This window comes from Anarhichas minor, unplaced genomic scaffold (genome assembly GCF_050575085.1).
Source record: "Anarhichas minor isolate MPS153535 unplaced genomic scaffold, ASM5057508v1 ptg000001l, whole genome shotgun sequence".
In the NCBI taxonomy this organism is placed as follows: Eukaryota; Metazoa; Chordata; class Actinopteri; order Perciformes; family Anarhichadidae; genus Anarhichas; species Anarhichas minor.
The window spans coordinates 2,080,558-2,103,996 of NW_027466447.1; the positions used below are offsets into that span (position 1 = coordinate 2,080,558).

At 44.1% G+C, this 23,439-nt stretch overlaps 1 protein-coding gene across 2 annotated transcripts in view; it reads left to right on the plus strand.

Moving 5' to 3' along the window:
• mmp16a (matrix metallopeptidase 16a (membrane-inserted)) overlaps positions 1-23,439 on the plus strand; it is a 62,305-nt gene that overhangs the window by 13,258 nt on the left and 25,608 nt on the right. Inside the window, exons 3-5 of one of the 2 annotated variants that reach the window (XM_076087231.1) lie at positions 501-623; positions 4,775-5,079; positions 21,364-21,525. In XM_076087231.1, coding sequence (XP_075943346.1) covers positions 501-623; positions 4,775-5,079; positions 21,364-21,525 — 590 coding nt within the window. Of the gene's footprint in view, positions 1-500; positions 624-4,774; positions 5,080-21,363; positions 21,553-23,439 lie in introns of both variants that reach the window. The other variant, XM_076087268.1, reaches the window with a different exon arrangement.

Here is a 23,439-nt window from a genome sequence, read left to right on the forward strand (position 1 = left end):
ATTTTACCTGCCAAACACACACACAAAAAAAAACTGTGTTCACTGACATTTGTCCCCACCAACACCGAAATGCCATCTGTGCTACAAATAGCAATGAGCTCAAATTGGCCACTGAACCGTGATGTGGCGATGTGGTGGCCAGCGGTGTGAATGCAGACTAACAGCTGTCCCACCGCTGGGCTGAAACGTGATGAGCTAACGGTGTGCCTGTGCTTCTTCTCTCCTCCTCCCGCTTCTCGCTGCCGAAGCAGCGATAACACGATAAGGTGAGGCGCCTTCTGTGTGTCATACGTGAGTGAACGTGTGCTTGCATGTGTTGTGTTTAGATTTTGAAGTAACTTTATGTGTAGCGAATTCACGTCTTAACAAAGTCTGCATCTGTTCACGAATGTGAAGAGCTACATTGGATCAGAATTTGAAATACAATGAATGAAAGAATTTTGAAAAGTATGCGCCCCTAGAATGATGATTGATGGCCTCCTCTCGTTTTTTTCGTGCAGGTGGATGAAGAAGCCAAGATGTGGGGTTCCCGACCAGATAGGAGGCGCATCCAAATTCAGTGTCAGGAAACGGCGGTACGCCCTGACAGGACAGAAGTGGCAACACAAACACATCACATACAGGTGGGTGGGTTTAAAATGTGTCAAGATCACGCCGGTCAAGGTTGTTTGCTTCATGTAGAGGCAGCTTCACAATAACCCGGTTTTCCTCCAATCCCCATAACCACCATCGACACGCACAGACGATCCCACACACTGACTCGACCCGTCAACGGGGCTTTTGTCAAGCTGTGAAGACATCCGGCTAACATGATTAGCCCAGTATGTGCCCATAGCCCCGAAGAAATGATCTGCGCAGACTGAGGCACGTGCACACAAACAGGGCTTCATGACTTAACCAGTGTCGTTGACCTTTTCATTAAGATGCACATTCCTTTGAGAGAGAGAGAGAGAGACAGAAAAGGAAACAGCCTGCTATCGTTTGTTTGCATGCACTTCTTGCTCTCTTTTTTTTATCCTGCCTTTAAGCTTTAATCAATGGTAGCCCATTTAAAACAGCCAAGTCTTGGTAGAACTTTTAACTGTCTCCCAATTTCTTCTTGTGGAGCAAAGGAGCAACTTCTGAGGACAATATTTGGATTTATATGAAGGATGGAAAGCTGCAAACCCAAAGGTTAAATCGAAGTTGCTTTAAGCCAAACTTCAACCATTACACACTAAAAAGACCGTGTTCTTTAAAGCCGGGACTGTACAAGCTTTATTCTCCGATATGGCAAGAGCCATACATGCACCAGAGATCTCATCACCCAATTCTGACATGCAGCTACATGAGTAATGATGTATAGGACAACGTGTTATGTAATATTTCTGTTGATTCAGTGAGTTTAGTAGCCCACATTCTGTAATATTTTATACATACCATGCCGATGCTTGCCCCCAGCCCCATGTTACATGGGATAATCCTCAAGAAGTGGGCTTGTTTTGTTTTTTTTCTCCTCTGTCCTGAGGATAAATGTATAAGCAGTATTACATGCCGAATATAATCTAGTGCATCAGCGACCTACAGCTGAAGTAGGGCTGTACATCACTGATTCATGCCTGTGCATTTTCTCTTCTTAAAAACACAACACTGGGATTGGTTTCGGAGTTTGTACCATGAGTGCATGGTTCCTCTGTGGCGGCGCAGATTTGAAAAGGAGAAAATTAGTGGGCTTGATGAAAAGTGGAGGAGTAGATCGGTGGAATTGAGGGGGTGGGGGGGTTGGAGGAGAAGCAGCTGCACAGAGAAAGAGATGAGCTGAGAGGAGAGGAGGAAACCCTAGTGGAAAGCAGAGGGTGCTCTCTTGACAGATTAGGGTTATGTAATCGGATGGGAGCATTTTTGAGAGTGTGTGTGTGTGTGTTGTACATGGATGTGTGCCTGGCCCCCAGTCAGCAGTCGGATGTGCCCGCAGCTGCTCATTTCAACTCAAATTGGTGCAATGGAGAAAGTTAGAGAATGAAGCTCATTTTATATCTTCTAAAAAAAACATCAGAACGATAACCGGTGACGGTTCTGTGTGTCGCATGTCCACATTCATTTTCTTTACCATTTTGAGACAAACTTTGATTTTATTTTTGTTTTGTTTTGGCCATTGGTTATGATAATGTTGTACCAGCCAAGTGACGTTGCTGAGATCTACGAACGGTGACATCACTGCAACAAACACGAGCAGTCAGACAATCAGACATGGTCAAACGGTTCAAAACTAATTGTTAAAAAAATAAACAACTCTGGTATTTTGGAAGTATAACAAATGCATGGCCACCCCAGGTGTGCGCTAGTTTCCATGTAGCCACATACAGTACTTGCTGCGGGAAGGCACTAATTAGCTTTGGCATGCCTACAGTTCTCCCTGCATGCAGGTACCATTATAGCAGATGAGTTGCATCCGGAATCATTATCACCTCACAACATGGAGTTGAATATTTTACGTGGCCTCAGAGCAGGCTGGGGATTCTTTCATTCGTCGTCTTGCAACCTCTGTCTGCGCGCGCTTCTCTCTTACTCTTAAAATAGGACACACGCATACAGTGAGCCGGGTAATAGAATCAGATGAAACCGTCTCTGTACTCCTCAAGGGGCCACAGTTGCTGCTAAAGCCTTTCATTGTAACCCCAGACAGAGCAAGGACATGCACAGGATTCATGGGGAACACTTCAGGTGCTACAACAGTTTCTCTCTATTTTAATCTCGGCGAAAACACTCGTGTCTTTGCAGACACTCTCTGGGTCAGCTGATATTGATATGAAAGCAGGACTTGTGCCTCTCTGCTCTGCATCAGCGCTTCAAACGACAAAAGGGCCATTTTGTGTTGCCTCTGTAAGTGGCCCCAATCAGACAGAGACCGTTTGCTTACTCAACAGCCAACCATTGCACTACCAACACTTCACTTGATGTTTCCGTAATTCAAGAGTTCTGGCAAATCTTGAGATGCGAGCATTTATTACTCACTCTTGTCTGAGGACAGTTGAGGACACACACACATTTCCACACTATCATTCATCACAATTTACATCCCTTACGACAAATCTTAGATGCAATCAACAACACACCATCCAGACAGGATTGTTGGCGCTTGAGGCTCGAGGCCTTTTTAGTGTTCTTCAGTTCATTGTTTGTGGTGTAACGGGCCAAAACGTGATTGTTGTGGTTCACTCTCACTGCTCTCATCTGTGTTGTTTTCTGGCACAGCAGACTGATGTTAAAAAACAATAACTCTTGAAACCTATTGTACAAACGGCAGGCAGACAAAATTAGCAAGTAGAGCCAAATATGTCCCTCAAGGGTCGGTGGAGACCAAAACTAGAGCTAAAGGAGGAGTAAACGGTAAACTCACTTTCATCAGCTCGACACACACGTGACTCCAGATGAATGCTTCTCAATGTGTTGATGAGTCACTGTTCGCTAACATGTTCATCATATCAACTTAATAATGTGATAGTTTGTCTATACAATTACATAAATTCCATTTTGTCTGTCAAAACAGAAAGTCATTAGCTGAAAGTGAAGGTTTTGTCAAAGCTTGTGAGAGAGTAATTAAAGCAAACTCATCTTTGCTAAAGTGCTAGTCAGCTGTGAGCAAGTCTGTCTAGAAAGAGCAGACCAAGAAACAGAAACAGTTTATTCTTTGGTTCAAGCAATTAGAACATTTGAAATGAAATTTCCGACACTCTATTTACATTTCATAACCAGCCTTTATGCTTCCCTTTTCACTGAGTTTGATTTAATAATTAATCTTAGCTAACATACAATATTAATATGCAGTATATAGATGTGCCTTGCAGCAATCTACCCACCACGCAAAAGAAGATGAGTAAAAGACGTCCTGATAATATTTATTCCCATAATGGGATATGACAGCCAAACACAGATGCTGTGAAGGACCACAAGGAGAAAGGGAACAAGAGAGAGGTTACAGGAAATGCACAGAGGAAATGGGATGGGAGGGAAAAAAACACTTGAGCAAGAAGAATTTTATTTAAAAATAAATAAAATAAAATTAGCACTTTATTTACACACTACACTTATCAACTGATCTCAACTCAGACACAGCGCTACAGGCATAAGAAGACATAGAGTATTGTGTGCGTGTATGTGTGTGTTTACAGTTGGATGACGCAAACTATACCCATCCGTCTATCCCAAAAGAGAAACCACGTTTTAATAGAGCGTGACACCGAGATATTTTCAGAGCGAATAAAGCGGAGTCAGGTTTTTTCGTGATTGCCCGAACCTGACTGGGGCTCTCAGCAGCCAGTGGGCTGTTGATAATCTGTAATTAGAAAATAACTTGCAGTGGCAGGGAACTGTCCCGTCCTCTCCACACCTGCAGCAACTCAAAGCCGGCAAGGGAGGACTCAGCTGTTCTTCCCTCTCAAATCGCTTCATTTAGCTTTCTGCTGGCGAACACGATGAGCGTGAAATGGCAGCATGCGGGGAGAACAAGCATCGGGATGGATGTTTGAGTTTGGGATACTGTGATCGTGTAGATTGACATGGTGTGTTTTTTAGTTTTTTTTCAACCGTTGTAAACTGACTATTGTTTTTTTTTATATCCCACCATATCTCAAGCTCTGAGTGGACATCCAGCGGAATTGGCCACTCTTCCCTGTGTTACGCTCAGAGAACCCAACAGTCTTATCAGACCAGTTTACAATAGATTTGCTCATCCTGACAGCTGAAGGAGAAATCCCAACTCGAGGCTTAACCTTTCCCTCCCGTGTCTCTGCAGCATAAAGAACGTGACACCCAAAGTGGGGGCAGAGGAGACCCACGATGCCATTCGGCGGGCCTTCGACGTCTGGCAAAATGTGACGCCGCTGCGCTTCGAGGCCGTGCCCTACAGCGAGCTGGAGAGGACCAAGAAAGACGTGGACATCACCATCATCTTCGCTTCGGGTTTCCACGGCGATAGCTCGCCCTTTGATGGCGAGGGTGGCTTCCTGGCCCATGCCTACTTTCCAGGGCCGGGAATAGGAGGCGACACCCACTTTGACTCAGACGAACCGTGGACGCTGGGCAACCCCAACCACGACGGTAAGCGTTGATTCATGTTCTTGGGAGATGGTATCAGACATGTTTTTAAAACAAAAGGTCTGTCAGCTGATTCACCTGGAATGAATATGTGTGAATGTAGAATATGTACAGGGTTGATATTTTGCGTCTAGGCTCCGTCTCTCCCCATAAAGAAACCCAGAGCTCAGCACATCAGGGAGTGGAGGGTGACGATAACAACTTATCCTCTCGGGGAACATAGTCTCAGAGCCTACAGGTGGATGCTGAGGCGGAGCTGCTGCCTGTGAAATGCTATACGAACAGCGCTAGCGGTGAGCGGGGAGTGATGAGAATAACTTAGCCCTAGAGGAGCATAGACTCAGAGCCTACAGCTGGATGCTGAGGTGGAGCTTTTGAAATGCTATATGAACAACAACAACCAACAACAACAACAGCAGCAGCAGTGGCAACAAGTGACACTCGAGCTTTCATGTGAGCAGCGTGTTAGCAGGCATTGCAGCAATAGAGGCTGCTGGCTGCTTATGCACACCACAGACTGTGATGCTCGGCTAGCAGGTCTGATGTATAGAAATGCCGTGCCTTATGCTGGATGTTGGTTTTGTCAGTGCCGCAGATTTCCAGCCGGATCCGGTGCGATTAAAGTCTGATCAGTTGACTCTTGCCCAGCCCCCTCTCTTTGAAATCACCCGAGCCTGATGGCAGATATCACCCCCGGTGAGCTTCAGCAATCACAGCACCTCTCACTCCACCGTGACCCCGAGCTTGTGCCCGAGCTGAGCACTTGCCCTCCGAGTTCTACAGCTTGTCGTGTGTGTGTGTGTGTGTGTGTGTGTGTGTGTGTGTGTGTGTGTGTGTGTGTGTGTGTGTGTGTGTGTGTGTGTGTGTGTGTGTGTGTGTGTGTGTGTGTGTGTGTGTGTGTGTGTGTGTGTGTGTGTGTGTGTGTGTGTGTGTGTGTGTGTGTGTGTGTGTGTGTGTGTGTGTGTTTTCTAAGAGCCCAGCCAGTACTGATATCAATATCAGTACTTGATTATGATTCAAATCCAACAATATATGGAGGAAATATTTATGTTTTACATAAATACACAACACAAAATAAACATTTAGTGGAAGGGAAATGTCTGACTAAGCTGTATCAGAAATGAATTAAATGGTAAATGGAACCGTACATATGCAGCGTTAAACATCGTTATATCATTCTGAATCATATTTGTAGATAAAAACCGACATGGAACAAAACAGTAATAAAGTCCAACGTGCATAAAAGGCGACCAATCAAAAATGATTGCTTTGGTTTACTGCTCTGCAAATATCTTTTGCATACGATATGTCATCATCGCAGTAATCAAATCAAATAAACTGCAGCAATTCCATCAGAGGGGTCACTGACTGGCCAATAATAAAATATGATATATGACATCACCTGCTACAGCGAGTGGATTGGAAAGCATTCAGACCGAAAACACACCTACGTTTGAGAAAAAGCAAGCGGCTGCTTTGCATGGCCGTATTGTTTCATACAGCGGTTTATTTAGATCGTCCAGTTTTGTAACGGATCCAAAACACTGCACCGAAGTTGATGATACCAAAATACATTATTTTAATGGAAACAGGCATGTAGATGTTCATTTTAACGAGGACACTGTCTCAAAATCTCTGCCAGCAGAGGTAGATAATTCCATATATTTCCAATGCAGCTAGCTTCAAGGATTTGTAATCCATCTCTGCTCTCCTCCGGTACCCATGTACGCAGGGAACAGCTGGGGATGATGTAATTTTAGCTCAGAGCAGCACATGATGTCTGTGTCTGCCTTTTCTATCCTCCTTCTCATCTCTCCCTCCTTTTATTTGTGTTTTTTAATAGTTCCAACTACACACATGCTGACACACACACACACAGACACACACACACTGGAGATGAGCTCCTGTCCAGTAAACTGTCACGCCTAATCCTCCTGCGCCGTTGTCGAGAAGGATCAGTCGTCCCGGCTACCGTTGACAGCATCGCGCCGTCGATGTTGTTGTTGTTTTGGATGATGACGTCGCTGATGCACACTGGAGGATTAATCCCTGTCTGCATGGCGATAAACACTCTCCAACAGTGTTTATGTGCTCTCACACACACAGACACACACGTATCTGCACCTTCGCTCACGGTGCAACTCAGGCATCTGGGGATAGAGGATTACTCCAAACTTTTAGCACACACAGCAGAATGAGGTTCTTATTGGGATTAGCTAATGGCATTCTAAGAGAGACTTGGATACACAGTATATGCAGTGGCTGCTTTCTATGTGTTTGATGCTTTTATCATTGAGAAGAGAAAGTGGTGTGATGTCGGCAAAAATAAAAAGGGGAAAGGTGCCCACACTAGCGTTAGCATTTTTTTCTTGCAAAAATGTTGATTCCTACTGGAAACAAGCAAGGCCCTGATCAGAACCGTTTTATTTGCAGCCCGAGAAGATGAGTTCAGAGCACCAAGCGTGTTTGACACAGAGGGTTTTGGGAGAAATCCTTTCCTATGAAGACCAACTAGACCAACTGACGGATTTACCCGTTCGCTCCCTCCCTCCACTCTCTTGTGCTCTACAAAGTGCGTGTCAGCCTCTGGTGCTGCTTTAACAATGGAGCTTGCAGTCGAGGGAAAGGATTTGTTTAAGCAATATTCAGATGAACAAACGTTTCCAGCAGTGGATCAGAGAGGCACTTTTGGCTTGAGGAAATTGTTTGCGGGTTTTTATTCCATCGCAATCACACTCCGATCGGTCTTGCTAACGATGTGGAACACATCTCCAATTGACAAAAGAAGTAAATCGGGATATCTACATTCTGGAAGTTGGCAAGTGTGAAGATGCACTTGACGAAAGATCAACATTCTTGTTAATTTTACACCATTGAGCAACGTCCCGGATGATTTGTGAAGTGTTTGCGTATCCAATGCTGGCGGTGGATAAAAACACAGTTATGTAATCCTGAAACCTGTTGGAGCCTTAGACTGATCGGCTCCATGTCTTTCCGTCTCAGTATTCCCCTTTTCTCTGTGAGCTGTCTAAAACGGACGAAGTCAAATACTAACAAGAACCACATTGACTGACAGGGACACATCCCTCTCGCTCTCTCTGTCTATATCATTTCATTTCACACCGTGAGATTTCCCACATTATTGCGTTAAGGATTGCACAATGATAGCTGCTTGCCTATTTTAACCAGGATGACGCAAAGGGAGAGACAATGGGGGAAGGAGTGCGCAGGGGTGGGTGACAAGCCAACGTCCCCATTGAGAGGGAAACAGAGAGGAGTGTGTCCTGGAACGGCCTCCCATTCCTAGACTGCTTGATGAATAGCCGCGACGGATCAATAGATGGAGGGATAGATAGATGCATCAGAGAATAAACTAAAGACATAATAAGCTGCGACAGGGGAAGGGCAGGGGGTTGGATCGGAAAATTAATAAGATTGGATGAAACATCCAGAAAACATGTTTCAACAAAGGTTAAAATCGGGATGCAGAGCACTCGAGAGCAGAAAGGGGAGGATTGCGGAGGGATTTAGTGTGAACACATGATAAAAAAAAAACAGGAAGTGGAGATTGAGATGATTAGATTGTCTTTTCATCGGAGCTCGATGTGCCACGACCACTTTTGAAAGGGAGCGCATTTGCAGGAGGCGTTTGTATTCGACAGTTTTCCATTTCTGCGACAAAAAAAGAAAAGAAAAAGGCGAACAAGCAGACGCTCATCCGTGCTTTATCACAAGGTCATCTCTGTGGGCTGAGGCCGCTGTGTTTCCCTTTGTGCAAAAATCAAAGCGATGCACACAAGCTATAGATAAGACAGATTCCATTTTGACTTTCAGTCACACTGAGGCTGATTGGATAACAACATTTCTTTTTTTTGAAAAATAACAGCTTGGCCCCAGAAAAGAGTCACTGCCACTGCATACCATGACTGTAAGCAAACACCCAGTCTCACCCGAGGGTGACTTATAAGGCCTGGTATGCCTTCAAGGGCCTCCAGTCATATCGGTGAAAACTATGTAACATAACGCAGCGTGCAAGCTAGACCCGCCACAGGAAATGAGAGATTCCAGGGCTTTATTATTTTCTCACCCTTGCCCCCAAAAAACGAGCCAAAGAGGTTAGAAAAACACGCGGTCACCAGGAGGAAAAATACGGCCCAAAGGTATTGGGCCTTTGTTTGGCCGGGCACTCGATAACAAGAGTGACGATTGGCCGAGGGAGGGGATGTCGAGAGGGGCTCCACATCGATCAGCCGATTGATTGATGGTTCCGGGGAGAAAGCTCGGCTCCCCGGCATCGATTGGCAGAACACTTTGTCATCGACGTCCAATCCTGTAGCTTGATTGTACATTCAAAGCGGCCATCGTTTTGGGTGTTTTTAACCAGCAGACAATAGGAAAGGGATCAATCTCCTGCTTCCAAGCAGGCGACGGTGCCGGCGTCGTTCACGTGGAGCAGCAGTAAAAAAAACAGAAGAACAGATGAAGAGAGAGGAGAAATTCAGAGACGTTGAGGAGCATATGGTGTCCTTGCAGGTTTATTTTTGGGTTGCTACTCCTACTGGGTGACGAGGAGGAAGCGGTGGACTCTTTTCCACCCTGTTTCTCTTCTTCTTTCGTTCCTCCCTTGTCACTTTCGCACTCGCGCTCTCCATTAAGTTCAGTGGGCTTAGTTGGCATGCCGATTGATGTGTTTCCAAAGCACTGTTAAAGCTGTTGAAATAATAATGACGACAAAAGAAACTGACAAAAAAATGGAATAATAACAAAACCGACTCAGATATGCTGGTGACTGTTTATCTACTAAAAAGCAAAAGAAAAGAAGAAACACACTTTATTTGCTTGATTTACCTGATGCTATTTCCTGCCTGCTGTCCATTTTTTATGGCAGGCAGCACCATATTCAACATCCAGCACTTCCCCAGATGAAGAGGAATATCTCCTCGTTGTCCACACATTGAAATGACAGTGTATATTTTTCAAAATGTTGGTAAGGAAGGCTTATGTTGGCTTGACAAAGTTTTAAGAAGTTAAGAATTTCTGACGTGGCTTCAGATCTTTTTAAATGTTGGCAAAGTGTGAGCTGTGAGCAAATAGAACTCTGCGTGCAGTTACTGTTAACTTCACACAACTCAACCTTTTCTGGTGCTCTGCAAAGCATTATTAGTTACTTTCATTTTGGTGGTCACACTGGAGTCTGAGTTGTTTTGGTGAACCTGCATGATTTAGCCTGAATTTGAGTAGAATTTGGATTTTAATTGAATCCTGATATATCGTTTGATTCCCAGCTACATTAAATGATACGTCATTTCAATTTAAACTAGATTTTTTTAGAAAGTGAGTCAACTTAACTTTGACTGTCAAGGGTGTATGTCTGATAAGTCAGATAGCGGAGAAGGCCTTGGCCCCATTAGTGAAAAAGAAGCGTATCATCTGCATAGAGCAGGATTTGCCTCCTTTGTCTTTTTAAATTAGATGAGGTAATTGTTTCCATGATGTCATAAACACATCAACTAAAATATGGACAAAGATAAAAACTGATATCTAATCTTTTGTTTTTGTCTCCCGCTTTTGTCGCTCTATCTCAATCGAAACTTGACCGAGAAAAGTAAAATAATTCCTCATTCTTTCAAGGTTGTTGGAGCTTTTCAGAAAACCTCCCTTCATCACGCATGTTCTTCAAAGATCTTCCATCTCTCCCTCTGTCTCTATCTCTGTCCCCCATATCTCCCCTATCTCCCCCACTCTGCCGCTGCCTCGCTCCATCTCTCACAGAAAATAAATGGGAAGAATCAGAAGCTTTTTCTTACCGCAGGATCAGATCTTTATCATTTACTGGAAGCGTGTGCGTGTGTGTCTGTGTGCGTGTGTGTGTGAGCATTCTGAGGACATCCAGCATGGCTACATTTGGGCAGGCATTAGAAACAGTATTGATGGTTGGGTTACTGTAAGTAGAGGAGTGTGTGGGAAGACACAGGCGATAAAACAGACACACACATTTCAAGGGTGCTGGAAGAACTCACCACCTTGCTGGCAGTTTATCTCAAGGGTGCCGTTTGACAGTTGACATTACATGATGAAACACTATAATATGATCCGGTGCAATTTAAAAGGTCAGTATAAGACTCTACACGATCCAGTCCAGGAACATGATGCAAAAGATAGATCTATGTTTTACATTGTATATGTGTGAGATATGATAATAGATAGAGCTCAGTGGTTCAAGGAGCAGCAGTCCTGTCCCGGCCTGTGATTGGTGGAGGTAGTCGGTGCTGCAGAAAAACCTGACGGGACAAGTGCACACACTATTCAGGGATGGAAAGGATACTGGCATATGAATAATAGTATGAGAAAAAGACAAATAAAATTCACATAGGGAACAGAGACCGTTGACTTGATTTTTGTCAAACTCATTTCCGAATCCAACCTTTGCGTCCGGATTGTGCACGGGCAGGTGGTGACTTGAGTTAAAAACCCGTAGAGGGAAAACATATTCCAGTGTGTAAGCTCTTTACTAAAGCCACAGCTGCCAGTAATAAGGGAGGGGAGACGTGCAGAAATTGTCTTTATGGCAGAAAGCCACAGAGATTATGGGAAATGTAGTTTTAAATGTGAGGTACTAATAGCTGTGACAATAATGGCTAAGTGTCTTGATCATCTCTATACGAGTGAATTTGCTAGATACAGCATCTTTATAAATATCGTAAATATCTTTGGTGGTTACACTCCATGTTGGTTTAATTTTCTTGCCACGAATGCCGCCTTCGAGAGCGATAAGGGATTCAAATAATTGCTTTCACAAAGAAAATGAAGTGAAGAGAAAGAAAGCGGCGATATTACCGTGCGTTGCTGCCCACCAGGCTGCCACTAGAAATAGACGGCCGCCTACTGACAGCAGCGTCAACTTCCACGTGGGCAGCGGTACTCTCTTCCGCCTCCACACACACACACACACACACACACTCACTCTTCGGAAGCGCTCACACGCACACATTTCGCGCACATGGGGAGGCTCGCCCTCCCACCAGTCAGTCATATGCTTTCATAACCTCGTACCCATAATCCTTAGCAAACAGAAAGTGTAAACAGCCCTACCTCATTCGGAGGACACACATTTTTATCACTCGTCAATGAATGTCACTGGTGCCTTCAGTGACGTGTCATCTGTTTTTGTATCGAAAGGACGAATAAGCCATGTTATTATCAATGTTTTTAGAAAAAAAAAAAGATGGATGCTTTGGCACTCAGCAGCTCATGCTTCCAAAAAATGTCCCCCTTTGTTACTATTTCAATCTCTAAAGGCAGTCACTCATAACCTGTAAATTAGACACATCCACATCTCTGTAAATATCAGATCAGTAGTTCTCACTTGACGATGCTCCTTTTGATCATTTTCTTTTACTCCACAAAAAACTTGAAAAGGCTTCCTTTTGTGAAGAAAATGTTGCAGTTGGAACAGTTAATCTATGGAAGTGACAGAAGTTGACATTTTTGTCAAAGTGACAGTTGAAATACGAATCCTGAAAGAAGTCGAGAAGTCGGCTGAGACGACGGTGCTTACAGAAGGTTCAGTTAAAGTGTAAGCACTGAGGGAAGTCGAAGCATCACTTGACGTATGAGTGCCGAAAGGAGTTGAATATCCTGTGAAAGTTCGAGCACTGAGGAGTTCAAAATCTCATCCGAAGTGTCGGTGACAGGCTCAGCTGGAAGTGGGAGTCATGGAGGAAATTGCTGCCAGTTCAAGGGCAGAAGCAGAAAGATAATGGCTTCAGTTGAAGGGTAAGCACCCAAAGCAGTTGGGAGTAAATTGTGTCTGAGCTGTGAATATTTTGGGAGTAGTTTTTTAGTTGTCGTTGTTGGTCAAAGATGAGATGAATGCACTTAAAACGTCAGTTGATTTGTAACCAGTGAAAGTGGTTGAATTGTCAGAAGTGTAAGAGATGAATGAAAGGACGTGTGAGTGGTACAAGAAGTCAACATTTCAGCTGCAGTGGAATCAGTTGAAACGCACCGAAACGTTAACTTCTTTCAGCACTTCCATTTTAACTTGTGTTTTTACTTTTCTGTATTTTTATTTTGACTTCCACTTCAAATCTGTCGTAAGCATCAGCAGAACATTTTCAGTCGGCAACTGTGGAGAAGCAGTGAACATTTCCCTTTTTCCCCAAGAAGAAAGAAAAAAGTTGAAGATTTATTGGGTGTTGGGTCGTCATTAGTTTGCTTAACTTATATTTTCCTGTCCTCCTGTCACCATTACCACTCCGACTAGTTTACTACAAGCTGAGCTTAGAAAGTTTCCTCGAGCCTTTCTGTGGCATAGTAACATTGCAGTTTGCTGCGTCCACAGACCCAGCTGCAGAAGTGTGTGCGAAGCATTGCTTGCGAATGCATTATTAATGATTAATGATCACAACGAAAGTGTACACACATCCCCGTCTCGCTCACAGGTGCTGCACAGAGATAAACATGACAAGAATAAAGGATGTCCTTTCCTTGGCAACCCCCCCCACCCCTTTTCGGCTGGTTTATTTTCCTCGAGTCCACAGAAACGGACAACATTTGGATCCCTGGCAACATTCCACACACAGACTTGAGTCTCTGGCAGTCTCTGTAAATAAATAATTACTCCAGGTTACATATGTTGCTCCCATCAGCCGGGGTTTTGTTCTCTGACAAGCTTGTGAGAATTAAGTGTAATAGATTCAACAGCACAAGTGTTGCTCAACCAATGTCAACAGCCGAGAGGGAGGGAGGGAGGGAGGGAGAGAATGAATAAAGTTAAATTGAATAATATCTCAACAATATTTATTGTCAAATTTCACATTGAACTGGATGAATTATAAGTAATGCATACTCTAATAATAAATACATGTTCTTCTCTTATTTCAAGTAAAATAAGGGCTGGATTACAAAAAAACAATACATAACAGAAAGCTTTTGAAAAATGTGACTCTTAAAATAAAGAGATATTGTTCATGGACTGTATCTGTGGTTATTAAACCACTTGTTTCAGCTCTATTCCTGTCTGTTTACATCATTGTTGGGCAGTGGATTCATGTATCAGGATTATGATCATGGGCTCTTAGGTTTATTCTTCTGTGCCTATATTTCAGATGTGAGTGGGTACGTTTGCTCAAGGTATTTGTGCTTTGTCTCACACACATTGTCGCTTTTAATAAATGCCACGGTCTCTGAACATATGAGACACCGTTAAAACCAGGAAAAGACAACACTTATGGCATATTACGACATCTAGTCTGATATCTCACTATGATATAGATACAGTGGGTACGGAAAGTATTCAGACCCCTTTAAATTTTTCACTCTGTTTCATTGCAGCCATTTGCTAAAATCAAAAAAGTTAATTTTATTTCTCATTAATGTACACTCAGCACCCCATCTTGACAGAAAAAAACAGAAATGTAGAAATTTCTGCAAATTTATTAAAAAAGAAAAACTGAAATATCACATGGTCATAAGTATTCAGACCCTTTGCTCAGTATTGAGTAGAAGCACCCTTTTGAGCTAGTACAGCCATGAGTCTTCTTGGGACTGATGCAACAAGTTTTTCACACCTGGATTTGGGGATCCTCTGCCATTCTTCCTTGCAGATCCTCTCCAGTTCCGTCAGGTTGGATGGTGAACGTTGGTGGACAGCCATTTTCAGGTCTCTCTAGAGATGCTCAATTGGGTTTAGGTCAGGGCTCTGGCTGGGCCAGTCAAGAATGGTCACAGAGTTGTTCCGAAGCCACTCCTTTGTTATTTTAGCTGTGTGCTTAGGGTCATTGTCTTGTTGGAAGGTGAACCTTCGGCCCAGTCTGAGGTCCAGAGCACTCTGGAAGAGGTTTTCTTCCAGGATATCTCTGTACTTGGCCGCATTCATCTTTCCTTCAATTGCAACCAGTCGTCCTGTCCCTGCAGCTGAAAAACACCCCCATAGCATGATGCTGCCACCACCATGTTTCACTGTTGGGATTGTATTGGGCAGGTGATGAGCAGTGCCTGGTTTTCTCCACACATACTGCTTAGAATTAACGCCAAAAAGTTCAATCTTGGTCTCATCAGACCAGAGAATCTTATTTCTCATAGTCTGGGAGTCCATGTGTTTTTTGGCAAACTCTATGCGGGCTTTCATATGTCTTGCACTGAGGAGAGGCTTCCGTCGGGCCACTCTGCCATAAAGCCCCGACTGGTGGAGGGCTGCAGTGATAGTTGACTTTGTGGAACTTTCTCCCATCTCCCTACTGCATCTCTGGAGCTCAGCCACAGTGATCTTTGGGTTCTTCTTTACCTCTCTCACCAAGGCTCTTCTTCCACAATTGCTCAGTTTGGCTGGACGGCCAGGTCTAGGAAGAGTTCTGGTCGTCCCAAACTTCTTCCATTTAAGGATTATGGAGGCCACTGTGCTCTTAGGAACCTTGAGTGCTGCAGAACTTCTTTTGTAACCTTGGCCAGATCTGTGCCTTGCCACAATTCTGTCTCTGAGCTCCTTGGGCAGTTCCTGCGACCTCATGATTCTCATTTGCTCTGACATGCACTGTGAGCTGTAAGGTCTTATATAGACAGGTGTGTGCCTTTCCTAATCAAGTCCAATCAGTTTAATTAAACACAGCTGGACTCCAATGGAGTAGAACCATCTCAAGGAGGATCAGAAGAAATGGACAGCATGTGAGTTAAATATGAGTGTCACAGCAAAGGGTCTGAATACTTATGACCATGTGATATTTCAGTTTTTCTTTTTTAATAAATTTGCAAAAATTTCTACATTTCTGTTTTTTTCTGTCAAGATGGGGTGCTGAGTTAATGAGAAAAAAAATGAACTTTTTTGATTTTAGCAAATGGCTGCAATGAAACAAAGAGTGAACAATTTAAAGGGGTCTGAATACTTTCCGTACCCACTGTATATTAACCACGCCCTAGCTAAGGACTTGTCTTTACTGAATATTGGCGGTAGGGTGCAACTTTGTATTGGTTGCAGATACACTGTCTACCAACTGTGTGTGTGTGTGTGTGTGTGTGTGTGTGTGTGTGTGTGTGTGTGTGTGTGTGTGTGTGTGTGTGTGTGTGTGTGTGTGTGTGTGTGTGTGTGTGTGTGTGTGTGTGTGTGTGTGTGGCAGAATGCAGCCATTGTACTTTGGCTGCAATTTCTTCACAAATGGTCGCTCTGTCAAGTCAGGCACACAGCTCTGTTTTCACAGCCAGCAGAGAGCTCTGTCTGCCCAGGGCCCTCTGAGCCAGGCACTGACTCCACTACTTGGGCTGAGATTCACTGGCAGCTTGTCAGTACAGCACGGCACTCGTGAGCGGCCGATGCTCTCAATGCCGCCTCTCTGGACTCCCGCTTTTCCCTCCCACTTCACACATCTCTCCAGCTTCCTTCAGGGTGGAGGGTGTTCTGATTTCTGATGGCGTAGCGGCTCAGAGAGGAACAACATCCAGGGTCACAGAATTGTGAACTCCCCCTCTGCTAGTGGATAACCACTGATTTCCTTCCTGTTCCTGTTCTCCACTGTTGAACCCTCAGCCAGTGTATTTCAGCCTTTTCCGGATCCCCTCCCTCTATATAACATTTCTGAGATTCTGCATGAACATTACTTTAACACAAATAATATTTGTATTGACTCTACTGTTAATAAAGATTATAACCCTGCATGTTGTAATAATTGACAGGGCATGACAACTAGTTAACAAGCGAGCAGGGAGCGGTAGTGCTAGTAGTACAGACCGACCTAACATTCACAGTTCAATTGTATGGAAAAGCTCTGAAAACATCATCCGCTTTTATATAATTAGTCGTGTTGAATAGCATCCAGCTAAATCCAGTCAACACATTCTGAACATGGCAGTGGTGTGGAAGAAGGTGCTCTTAAATTCGTCTCAGGGCCTTTTGGGGGAACACCAGTATGAAACGGTTTGGGACCACTGCCCTACTGCCCAGAATGGTTTCTATTAACCCCTTTATGCATTCACTTCACCTTGCAGCGCAATTATTATTATTTTTTTCGAAGACCATTACTGAAAGTGCAGCGTTAGCCACCCAAGGAGTTGTGGGAGCTGAACAATGGGAAACATTTGAGGTCCTCGGGGACAAAGAGTGCTTATGCTCGCTTGGACTTGGACGGCAGCACAACAGCAGTGAGATAACAGTCCCGGCTTTGTTTTTCCAAAGAAAGGGTGGAGGAGTTAGAAACGGTTAGCCTCTGCCGGGCTATCCCGTCTGTACAAATCGGAGGTCGTTAGCTTTGTTAGCGGCCTAGTTCACGATGTTGACACGGTGATGGCGTGGCGGAGGTCGGTGAGTTTTTCAGAAGCATTTTGAAAGAAATTACATAACAAACGTCCAGCAAGCTGAGGGGGAAACTTGCGTAAGGGTTCGAAGGAGAGAGAATCCAACAAGCAGAGAGGCGAACGGTCCCCCGCGCTCGTAGCTGACGTCGGACACCATTTATTGAGCGGACCACAGGCGCTTAGTTAAAAGGCAAGCAGCGGATAGGGTTACAGGCCCCCAGAGGCCTTGTGCTGACAACCTGAGCTATTATTGCAATTGAACAGCGGTGTCCAGGGCCCCATATCTGATTTGCGGGCCGGTGTGCGTTTGTCTCTGTGTGTTTATGTCTGTATTCCCACGTCACACGTGTGCCCCCCAGCCGGCAGATGGGCCGCAGTAGCAGCAGCGGCATACGCAGGGAGCCGGTAAATTGTGGAGAAAGGAGCAGGTAGAAGGTTTCTAATCACAACCCCTGTTTACTTTACTGCAACCCTGTGGGGAAAGACAGAGAGAGGTACGTCTGATTGTAAATCTCCAGTGACTCCTCTCCTCCGCCTCTTCCACTTCATCTTCCCTTCTTTATTTTTCTGTGTTTTTTTCTTGACTACACTATCTCATTAGCAGCAACCTTGACCTACCCTGAGGAGAGTCGGTGAGAGCTGCTGCTGCTGCCGCTGTGGTCACTGCCCACTTAACATGAAAAAACACTGGAGTTTTTACATCAAATGTAGCTTTTATGATTTCAATAGCTGTTGTAAGCATTCTTGACCAAACCAGTGAAGGGCACAGATGAGAATGATGAATCACAGTATGATAATAAATTGTTGGACTTCCTTTTTCCCCCCACAAACAAAAATACACAGTTGCCCTCGGTGGGTTATCACAAAGCTCTGTAATGTATTCCGTCTCCTGGTATTGTCTTCTTCAGCCGTATCCCGCCACTGAAGCCCGCTCGCTCTATTTTCTGCGTTATTTGTTTGGGGCTGAGATACAGCCGCTGACAGCAGGGGTGATGTTACAAATGCCGAGGTCGAAGGTCACGGTTCCGTAATTCATCACCACCATCTTTTGTTATTGCAGGAACATTAGAATGCATCGCAACGTAACAAATAGTCCCGAGCCTTATCGCTTTCCTGAGCCTCAGTTTTTCCCCTTCTATTTATCATCCTGTTTCCCCCAACACACACACTTTTCTTCCTGCAATTATCAATCTAAACAACCTTTCTCCTCAGTTTACCTCACCTTTTTAATTTCTGTATTTATCTACTCTTTATCTACTACTTTTTTCTCTTGCTTATTTCCACCATCCCACTCACATTTACCTCTTTGTGCCTCTCATCCTCCGCTGTCTGCCTCGTCCTCTCTCTCTCCCTGTGCAGGCTTCGTATATAAGTCCAGCCGATAATTAGCCAGGCAGTGCAGACCTCCTCGGCTTTGTTTCTGGCCCCGGGGCCACAGGATGTCCCTGTCTATCACAGCGTGACTTACGTAAGCAACCAAAACAAAGTGACGACACTGACCTCAAACGTCCCCAGGAGGAAGAAAGGCTGACTCAAGATAGAGGGACAGAACGAGATGGAGATGGAAGACATTCCTTCCCTTTGCTCTGATGTATCTGACTTGTACTGGCACAACTCTCCTGTTCTTGTACTGCATTTGTCTTAAAATATACAACCTTTATCATAATTGTCAAAAGCATCATCATTCTTAACAGTTTCTTGCTTTTTTTGTACAAAATGTACTTCAGTTATTTCTTTAAAAAACATGCTTTCTTAAGAAATATTTGGCTTCTAAGGTTTTATTGATACCAAAACTTTTCATATGTCAATTCATATTTTTGTATTTTTCAATTATTATAATTTTTCTTGACAACATTTTTTACAGTTATGCATTAAATACCATGGCAGTCCCATTCAGTCTTGGTAATTACAGTATAACACAGTGGTACGAACTCCATTCATACTAGATAAGCTCACTGTGATGCCATGTACAGTTATGAGTTGTATAGTGCAGTAAGATCTATGGAGGCCCGTGTAGTCTGTTTGTATGTACAACTCGGCACCTATCTCCAGTAGAAATATACATTTCAATTCAAATCTCAAAACCCTAAATCTTGCACACGGATGTGTAGACTGACATTTATGCAACCATGTATTGAAGCCTAATGGAGAAGTGTTTTAAAGCCTCCATTCACTCCCATTACATCTAGCTCAGCCAATACATTAAGGTCAATGAGTTTTTGTATTAAAAGAAGTGTTTAAATTCAAATCAGTGTACACACCAATCACTTGCATTTCTTACAGGAAATTCTTCTGCATATTTCAATGTGTTGACAAGTTGTTGCACCAGCATTACATCTACCCACCAGTTGCCACAGACCAAGGTCACATTTTGGTACAATAATTGCACTCACTAGCCTCTGTACCACAAAGAGTTTTGACAATGATATTCTGATTGCTTCACTGCTCACAAGCACAGAGACGGGTCTCCTCTCCCTTCTCTTCTGCGCCTGTCTTTTATTTGCTATAAACTCCTTTCTCCAGACACAATATTGCCCGCTTGCGCCTCAGTTTCTGCACTTTTTACGAGCCATATTTTTATTGGAAGAATTTGGCTGGGGGAGCAGAGCTTTTTCATCAAAACCCTGGATATTAATGCAGTCTATCTGTCCTTTCACACCCGTGCAAACCGGGGCCTTTACATCAACCTTTACTAACACGCACTTACATTTATACAGTCAAATATCCTTCGCGAGGTTCCGATAGGACCGATTCTCTGTGGCAGTCTCGCCCGTGCGTCCCTAAGCATTGTACTGTACGGGCTAAGGAGTGATCCGAATCACCGTCTGTATCTGCTGATGCGTTATTCATGTGACAGATTTGCAGCAGATAAGTGCCTCACTTTAGTAATGCAATGAATAAGTGATGCTCTTTTTTTCATTCCTGTCAAGTCTCTCGGTGTGATAAGAAAGAGAGAGAAAGGTAAAAACTGAGGAGAGATGGCAGCGGACGGACAACCTTGAAACAGAGATCAGGTCAAATTCCCATCGGAAAGAGCTTAATTTTTTTACCAAACTTTATCGTCTTTAAATGTGTGGTTTTAAATCCCAGTATATCGCAGCTTTGCCGTGACATTCAAGGGTGGAAGAGGGTCTCCTTTGAAGTCAATTTATTTTTCAGGCATTAGATGTCTCCTTGGAATCCCATTAACAGCTTCCCACAGACAGCCAGTGTTCGATCATAAATTATACATAAGGCATAGCAGTCTAACCCTAATTGTAGACCCATGAGTTTCCCAACAATGACGATGAGTTTCTTCATGGGTTGGACTCGACATGTTGGGCGAAACATCAGAGGGGAGGAGTGGTTTCTGTTGTTGTTTTGGTCCGCCGGTGACGTAAATTGAAGAATTTGAATGGGACACGGAGAGGGGCGGCTCTAAATCCCAAATACCCAAACCGAATGCAGTTGGGATTGGGTTGGGGCGTGGCTGTCGGCCACGGAGGGCTTCGGAGTCAAAAGTCCAACCCAGTGTGGTCATCGGTTTACCACAGGTATAGACTAATTACAGAGTGTAGGGTTTTCTGTGCTATATGAGGGGGAGAGTGTGTGTGTCTACATGAATGTGTACATGTGTACGGGCCTGTGTAATGTGTCCCATCAGTGGCTGTGGCTCGCTACATAATCCACTCATGAGGTTCATAAATAGTGGATTATCTATGCTCACACACACATACGGACAGGTGTTTGGATACGTATTATTGAGAGGGCTGCACATGAACTACTTTATTGTCTAACCATGATCTAACCCTAAGCTTTTCTCCTGAACGCTGATTATTTAAATGAGCCAGTGCAAAACTTGGCTTTTATTTTGAAAGGAAACACACTGCCAATGCCAATTAGAACAGGTGCAATTTGTGAGAGATGTGAAATACTACCAACGAATTTACTTTTTATGCACCGCACTCAACAGAGACTGCTCTCGTTTTTCTTCTGTCCCCTCCTCGCTCTTTCTGTTTCCAGGTAACGATTTGTTCCTGGTGGCGGTCCACGAGCTCGGCCACGCACTGGGCCTGGAACACTCCAACGACCCCACAGCCATCATGGCTCCTTTCTACCAGTACATGGACACCGACAACTTCAAACTGCCCATGGACGACCTGCTGGGCATCCAGAAGATTTACGGTAAGGCCTCCTACACCTCATATAGATGTAACTACCAGTCCACTTTAAGTATTATTAATTCATTTGAGTTTCATTCTAGAATTTTATTCTAAAGCACAGATCTGAGACCTAAATTTGAGATCACCGTAGGCGAGTGCTTCATCGTCAGAGCACCTACACATTCCTCACCGACACACATTCGGAGTCGGCAGATGCTGATTGCAGTGCTTTGTCGACTCGTAAAGCCGATGTAGCTCTGGGGCGGGTGTATTAGAAGTGTGAAAATTGAATTTGACGGTAATAGATTTATGTAAGCATCAGTGTAGTCTTCATTTTTTTACGCTCTCAGAGTTGAATTAGTGGTACATCAGGCCGGATGTTGCCAAGACCTCAATCTAGACATGTGCTCTCTTTAATGTGATTTGTTGTGGAGGAACCCACAATTTTTTGATCCAGGAATTTTTTTTAGTCGTCTTCTCAACCTCAGTTTGACATCCGAGTTCAAAAACAACTTGGTGGGAAGTGACAGTATTGTCCCGTACAGCTGTCGAGGCTGTAAACCAGTCACACTCCGCTGAGATGACTCCGGTCTGTCACATGAATGGCTGCACACACACACACACACACACACACACACACACACACACACACACACACACACACACACACACACACACACACACACACACACACACACACACACACACACCAAAGAACCTGCCATCTGCTTACATGGTCAGGCCACATCCCTCTGGGAGTGACAGACCTGGGCAAGCGATCAAATCTCTCCTCATCCCTACTTGCGTTTAACTCCTCTCCACTGAGGCCCCTCCCTCGTCCTCGCCGTCGTACTGAGGGTTGAAGGGCAGGACAAGCGATGGCAGCTCCTCTCTCTGTCTCCTTTTCCACTTCCAGCAGCCGTCGGCCTCCTTTTTCTTCCTCGCGGCAACAGCGCTGTGGAGGCTAAACAGGAACAATGGTGGGAGAGCTGCACAGTTTAGATGATTTAGAAGAAGATTCACATAATTAAGTGGTGTAGTAGTGTAAATGGGAGGGAAATGTTGAATTTAGGACTTTTGATTAACAGTCAGTGGGAGCCAGGCAGGATCCCACAGTGAATTGTGGGAAGAAAAGTTAGGTAGGTTGAGCTTGTTATGTAGGATCGATTCACTCTCACACTTTTGGACATCTAGCTGAACTCTTTCTGTGTCTTACCTTAGCGCTGAGGTCATTGTAGAAAAAGAAAGGCTGCTGGTTGCAGTTATTCCTCATATTCTTTATTATAATCCCATAATAATTACTTATGAATAATTAACGCCTGAGCATCGCAACGTTATGAATGAAGCTTCAAACTGTTCGGTACAGCCCAAGTTATGGTCGGATATGATTTGGATTGCGATATTAACCTTCTGGCTGAGGGTGTTGAGGGTACCCCAAAATCAAATGCGGAAAATAGCATGATTATTAGCCAGTAGTGTGGACACGGCCACTTTTTTTTTTGGATGAAATAGCAACGTGTGGACAACAACATCATATAAGTCACTTATTATAAACTCCAAAGACAACTATAGGCTACTCATATAAGTATAACAATATCGTGGCATAAAAGCACCAAATCCGGGCCAGAAATCGGCGCTATGAGTACAGTAAATCAATGTTTGTACCCTCATGCTAACAGCTACCCAGTCATACAAAGCATTTATTAGCATTAGCACACGTGGCGGAACACGTAACTAACTTCTGTTTTACGATCCGTAGAAGCACTAAACCGTTGTGTCTGATCAAACGTACCTTCATGCTGAACTTCGCCGACAAAAATCGTGGTTATGCGCCCAAGTTTTCTCAAAATATGGATAATAACGTCGCGGAATTTCCGTTCCAAAGCTGTAGTCATTGCTGCCAACTGCATACTGTTGACTTCCGACTTGTTTCCAG